The sequence below is a fragment of the Coffea eugenioides genome, chromosome 6 (genome assembly GCF_003713205.1).
Source record: "Coffea eugenioides isolate CCC68of chromosome 6, Ceug_1.0, whole genome shotgun sequence".
NCBI lineage: Eukaryota > Viridiplantae > Streptophyta > Magnoliopsida > Gentianales > Rubiaceae > Coffea > Coffea eugenioides.
The window spans coordinates 23,609,816-23,616,474 of NC_040040.1; the positions used below are offsets into that span (position 1 = coordinate 23,609,816).

General features: G+C 33.5%; 1 protein-coding gene across 5 annotated transcripts; it reads right to left on the bottom strand.

Annotated features, from left to right (window-relative positions):
• Window positions 1-1,196: 1,196 nt before the first annotated feature.
• LOC113775418 (probable tocopherol O-methyltransferase, chloroplastic) lies at window positions 1,197-5,932 on the bottom strand. 5 transcript variants are annotated; one of them, XM_027320285.1, is made up of 7 exons: window positions 5,811-5,932; window positions 5,264-5,510; window positions 2,935-3,104; window positions 2,175-2,279; window positions 1,814-2,014; window positions 1,596-1,701; window positions 1,197-1,483 (listed from the first exon to the last, which is right to left on the bottom strand). In XM_027320285.1, exons 2-7 carry the CDS (start codon window positions 5,484-5,486, stop codon window positions 1,377-1,379), a joined length of 912 nt encoding a protein of 303 aa, XP_027176086.1. In that variant the 5' UTR covers window positions 5,487-5,510; window positions 5,811-5,932; the 3' UTR covers window positions 1,197-1,376. The 5 variants fall into 5 exon arrangements, 4 of the variants coding, with proteins under 4 accessions (XP_027176086.1, XP_027176087.1, XP_027176085.1 ...); XM_027320286.1 differs by having other exon boundaries at window positions 1,596-1,698; window positions 5,264-5,732; XM_027320284.1 differs by having other exon boundaries at window positions 5,264-5,639; window positions 5,811-5,931.
• Between the last annotated feature and the right edge of the window lie 727 nt (window positions 5,933-6,659).

The window sequence follows — 6,659 nt, forward strand, 5'->3', positions numbered from 1 at the left end:
CACTGTGAGTTTTTGCTCTGCTATATTGGAGATGACACGAGTTCTAATATTCGAAACTCTTGTCAAAGGAGAAAATGTCGGTTTTTATCCCCAAACTTTGGAGTAAGGACACATTTCGTCCCCCAATTTTTGGGCACGATGCATTTGATGTCTGAATTAATAATTTTTTACCAATGTCATTCTCAAACGGCAATTTAGCCAATTTTTAACGGAACTGATCACGTGAAAATCACATGACCGTTAAGTAAACTTAAATCACATTTTAACAAAACCTGCCAGTTTCCTGCATGCAATCAGTCAACTTTTGGCAATTTTGACTAAGCATCCATAAATAAACACTTGTGTCCCGTACGTAAGGGGGGAAAAGCTAAAAATAAGAATAAAATGAAAAATAGGCAAGAAAAGAAATAATCATCATGAAAAATGAAAAGGGATAATTTCACAAACATCCCTTGAGATTTTTAATAGTTACAAAAAGCTCCCCTCAAAATTTAAAAATTACATATACTTTGCATACTTTTACTATTTATATAAGAGCAAATTATTTGAGCAACCATTGAACTATTTGAATAGTAAAAATTTGGCCCTTCAATTATTCATAACATATTTTTACCCATTGAACTATTAAAAGTATAAACTTTGAGTTATTCATAACATATTTTTACCCATTGAACTAGTATGTTTTGTATTTAACATAAATTAAATATGTGAAAGTTAAAAAAAAATAAATAAATTGCCCATAACATACCAGCTCTTTTTGAAAAACTGGCAGGTTTTGTAGTATGTTTTGTACCAGCTCTTTATAGGAAAAATTGGTTAAATAGCACCCAAAGAAAAACTAGTATGTTTTGTATTTAATATAAATTAAATATGTGAAAGTTAAAAATAAATAAATTGCCCATAACATACCAGCTCTTTCTGGGAAACTGGCAGGTTTTGTTAAAAATGTGATTTAAGTTTACTTAACAGTCATGTGATTTTCACATGACCAGTTCCGTTAAAAATTGGCTAAATTGCCGTTTGAGGATGACATTGGTAAAAAATTATTAATTCAGACATCAAATGTGTCGTGCCCAAAAGTTGAGGGACGAAATATGTCCTTACACCAAAGTTTGGGGATGAAAACTGGCATTTTCCCTCTTGTCAAATATCAAGATCTTGTGCAACGCATATGCACAAATAGTAGAAGATCTTACCCAAAAAAAAAAGGGAAAATGGTAAATCTCAAAATCAAGAAGATTCACACGTTGTGAGGAACAATACAAGCACAAATTGGCTTTTGAGGGCCAAAAACATAAGTGCAATACTTAAGATTCACGCGTTATCGACGGTGGAGTGATATTTATACAACGACATTAAACATCACTAGAACTGAACTACTGAGGCTTCTGGCACGTAAGAATGCAATACTTGAGCAGACCATATTTGAATGTGTCGAACACTGACGGCACCATCAGCGCCCTGAAGTTCAATTGCCTCCATCCTATTAATTGAAATTGAGAAAAGATGGAGAAATGGTTAATGAGTATAGCATAAAATTACAAGATAGATAATGGTAATGAATTGGCTATGCTAGTGAAATACACAATGCTTACCAGCATGTCTAACATACGCCATGATTCCTTTCCATGACAACGTTATCTTCCTCATTTCTGCATAATATGGAGCAACGTGTGGAGACCAGTCTGCATACTTGATCTCCTAGTTAACAACAGGAGACTTAGATAATCGGGAAATGGAAAATTTTGTGACGAAGAAAAATAGTGATACTGATCGAATAAATAAGTAGCAAAAAGGAACCGCAATTGAATACCTCAAGAGAGCAGGACTTGAATAAATTTATGTAATCAGCAGCAGAAATCCACTTAGCACGAATTCTGCTCTCCAGTTGGCTCAGTAACTTTTTCTCATCTGGATGCAAATCTTGTTCAAGGGGCGAAAGATCCCTATGACACCAAGTGACTAAAATGATAGTAGCACCAGGGGCAGCCACCCGATTCAACTCATGAACAAACTTCATCAAGAAGAAAATAGCATCAGCAGAATTTTATATTATTACGTATATGTGATGCCTACGTTCAACAGGTAGGGTAGATAATCTTTTTTAAAGAATGATAAAAACAAAAAAAATAAAGAGAAATAGTAATTGTAAAGGATAGAAGAAGAAAAATAACCTTTGCTTTATCGCTTATGTGATTTTCACATTCAATACACCAAATTAAATCGAATGACCCATCTGCAAATGGCTGATTCAGTGCATCTGCCACTTCAAAGGAAACCTGCTATGTACATTTTAGCAGCTGTAAGGAAAAGAAAGCAGCACTACTATATATCTGCCTAATGATTTTACATCTTTTTCTTTCTTACTTCTCTTTCTAGCATTGTGGTGGCTTTTACTTGGAATTTGGAGTAAAGTTCCGAGTCATTCTACAAAGTGTATTTGAAATGTGACTTGATCTGAATTTAAAACTTGGCATAATCAATAATATATGGTTAATCTTCTCTGTACTGACATGCATAATAATTAATCTTAATTTGAATTTCAAATTTATGTGTTGCACGTGTGGGAAACATCTAAATCTAATAGTGTATAAATTATTAGTTAGTGCATAGAAGATTAATTCTACATACATACATATATATACATACACACATATATGTATATATATATATATGCATGTATATGTGCATGTGTGTGCATGTTGTGTGTGTGTATGTATATGTATATGTACATGTATATATATATACATACATGCACACACACACATATATATATATATATGTATGTATGTGTGTATGTATATGTACACACATACGTATGTATGCATAGTAGTAGTATGCACCCTGTCATCATTCCTTAAGAAATGGAAGAATGAAAATTTTTACTCATTGTGCACTTGCATAAAAATTGTAACACGGAGAGTTCATACAAACCTGGCTTTCTAATCCTTGGGCAGAAGTTAGAACACGAGCTCTTTCAGCCTCAACAGGGCTAAGGGTGATGCCTTTACATTGAGAACCATATTTACTTGCTAGGTACCTGGTGCTGCCACCAATACCGCATCCAACATCAAGTATGTTTCTTGGTTTCTTAGATGGATCCTCTGCATATTATTTCATGATAAATAATGCCGGTTGGTTGACTATTAAACAAAAAATGAAACAAAAAATGACCAAGTTGGAGAGGAGAAAAAACTAGAAATTATGAGGAGGATGTTTCACTAGGAAAGAAAATAGACACATTGAAAAGCAATCAAACCATTTCTTTTTTCAATGCGTGCATGACCTAAACCCAGAGTACCAATTACAGAAATTGCATATGATTGCCCAGAAAAAACAAATTCTATGCTTAATGTATATTCACATTGCATCAGGCTTGTCCAAATTATAGAACTAATCCTGTAATTTGACCAATTTGTAATCTAACCTTTTGAATAGCCAAATACCCCTAAATCCATTACAAATGTAGCCAAAGAAAAACTAAAGCTACTAAAATGAGAAAGAAAAGGAAAGACCAAAAGAAAGAAGAACAAGAAAATGCTGCTTCTGTTTTTATCCTTCCCCAGTTGATTATCCCCATTTACATGTGCATGTACTATTGGGTGTAGAATTTGGTACTTCAATTCAAAATAAGGGATTTAAAATTTCGTTTTAGATTGTACGTCGAAGGTTTAAACCCTACACCCACACCTCATAGTTAAAAAATTCAAAAAGTTTGGCAGAGCACCTCTTTGGTTTAGATGAACTTGCTTGCTATCTAACCTCTTATACAACCTAGTTGGATTTCTCCATTGTAGGGTAGGATGGTATAGATGTTGCTGATTGATAAAAAAAAAATTGAAATGGTGTTTTTTGGTCATGAACTGAAAGTTTTATTTTCTTTCCTATATGTGAAGAAGTATTTAACTTGAAAGGAAATAATAGAAGTAAAGTGAGGGCTGCGTTTAATTGCCAATATTGTATTTAAAGTGAGGGCCGGGTATTTGACAAATGTTTTGCTACTGGGGGATTCGACTGTAATCTGATCAAATCACAAGGCATACTTTTTAATTAGGTCAAATCTTAGGAAATATGATTGAAATTGACCCAATTTTGAGTGATACCAATAAAATTATGTGTTGATTTTTCGAAGGTAAGCAATATTTTGTGTTGTTAAGAACAAGATGCATGACTAGCGCAATTGGCAGAGAAATGATATTCCATCTTAGATAATTCTTTAATATTAGGTGCATGTTTAAGATTAGAATAAATTTTATATACATTGTAAGTATATATACTGTCAAATTCAAATTTTGCACATGTATTATATATTTAATGGTGATAATGTATCCACTAACAGTGTTTATAAGATTAATTCTTAAGATTATGACGACTTATTGAGAAGTATTTCACGTAGTAGAGATTCTGACAAGAGCACTTATTTAGTGTTCAATTATATCATTTGGGGGCAAAGTTACATAAGTGCCTTTTCTATTAGAAATATTTTATCAATTTATTTAGTTCAAAGTTCATGATAAAATGGTCAAATTTTATTTTTATGATTTTTTTGAAATACAAAAGTTAATTTTGAGCTCGTATTAAAAGTGCTTTGAGATCAAAAGCTTTGCCCCTAAACTTGCAGGTTCCGAAACAATTTAAAATTGCTTCTATTGCCCAAAATATTTCTTTAGCAAAAGCATCACATTCCCCAACACTCTTTTTAAACGATTCGGTAAAGGTTGCCTTAATGAATGGAAAATTCTATCCAAAGTTTCAGTGCCTTGGCTCTAAGTAACTCCGGTACAGGAATGTCAACCCGGACAAAATCCGTACATTCACACCCAAATCCGACATGTAATAAACTAGTTTAGATCCGGATTCAGATTTTGACGGGGACCAATATATAGTTTCGGATTCGAATTTCATCAGATCCAGATTTGAGTCGGATATATCCAAATTTTAAAATTAATTTAAAATAATAAATTAGTTCTAACAATTGTTTGATTTATCAAAAATCTTTTTTAAAAAATAATAAGTAGGTTAGCAACAAATTTTTAATGAACATGTAATTTTTTTTTATTAAACTATCTATACTAACTAGATTCACGTCCAAAACGGGTCGGAGCCTATACAAATTGATAGCCGGGGTAGATGACTCAACGAAGTCACAATCGAAATTAATTGGAATTAATCTGCACCCCAGTAAAAAAGCTTAGCTCTGCAGCAAAATACAGTTTTTGTTTCATAACTACAGCATATCTTAAGAGAGGTGCGCTGAATATACCTGATACAGAGGCAAAACGGAGGCCCGCCTCGATCATGCGAGTCTGAGCAGAATGGACATCAGAACCAGGGATAACGGAGCTAGAGTCATAGAAGCCAACATGAAAGTGATCCCCTGTTAGATCCTCTACTATTTTAGATTGGACATCATATGCCATCGCAATTGCCTTGTTCATCTTCTCTGTCTCCACCTTTCCCTCTGTATCCATCTTCTCCCCCTCCATTATTGTTGGTTGTACCGCACAATCCTGTTAACCTTACTCAAGTTTTAGTGCCAAACTAATGAAGGACAGAAAGAAAGATGGTTCTTTTTTTTTTCAGGGTCACATAATATGCAGGTACTAATTCTTTCCTGCTAGACAGCAAGTGTTCCAGATCTAAGCAAAAGAGAAATCCCATATATTAGCATGCAAACAGCTGCTGGATTTTTCCAATAACGAAGAAAAACAAACGTCTGAAACTGATAGCCCCTAAAATTTTTACAACAAAAAAAAAATCAATTAATGAAGTGGACCACAGAAATTGAGAGCCAGGTATATAATAATTACCTAGCTAGCAAAGAACAAAAGCTTCAACGTGTCCTGAGAAGCAAAGCAGCACGCTAGACAACTTGTGAGAAGAACGAGAGAGAGGGAGAGGGAACAATGTGGCACTGAGTGTATCGGCTTTCTTCGACTATAAAGGTACTAGCATGATAAAATCTGCTTGTAAATGTGTTCCAATGTGTGGGGATATTTATGTAAAACTGCTTTGAGGTTTATAACAATTTCATGTTGCTCCATTCAAGTTTTTGAAAAGTTACAATGATCTCCTTTATTTGGACGTCTACATAATATATGTCGTTCATATTAAATAAAATTTAATGTCAAGGTACAAGAAGGAATTTACTTCCAGAGTTAGCCTTGCTCTGATTTTTGAAGACTTTTTTTTTTTCAACTACTTAATAAGTCGAACTCGTGATCTTTTGATTACAAGTAAGGCGTCTTATTGATTAATATACACTTATTTATCATACTCTCAAGAGTATGCACCCTCTGTTTTTATATCCAATTACCATTCTCTTTTCCTAACTATATAATTAGAAAAATATGTGCTGAAGGTAAGCTAAAAGGAGAATTAAGAAGGAGCAAAATTTGTCATGTTACATGCCTAGGTGATTCACGCAATTCCTCCATTAGCTTCCTTCATTTGCCTTGCAAAGTCCTAGATTGATTATTTCTCATGCAAAATAGCTAACTAGGAATAAATATTAAGTAAAACAATAAACATAAGGGACCAAAATAGTAAGCTCTGCAATGGATAATGTCCAATGCACACAAGAAAAGGTGGTTACTTAGAAGTTTATATGTTAATCACAACTCAATTATGTTGATCCGTCAAAATTCATCCATTAATAA

Coding starts and splice junctions, on each gene's coding strand:
- LOC113775418 (XM_027320285.1), bottom strand. CDS start 5,486: ATGGAGGGGGAGAAGATGGATACAGAGGGAAAGGTGGAGACAGAGAAG. Junction 2,015..2,174: donor ACATAAGCGATAAAGCAAAG/GTTATTTTTCTT, acceptor TTCTTGATGAAG/TTTGTTCATGAGTTGAATCG. Junction 1,484..1,595: donor GGCGTATGTTAGACATGCTG/GTAAGCATTGTG, acceptor TTCAATTAATAG/GATGGAGGCAATTGAACTTC.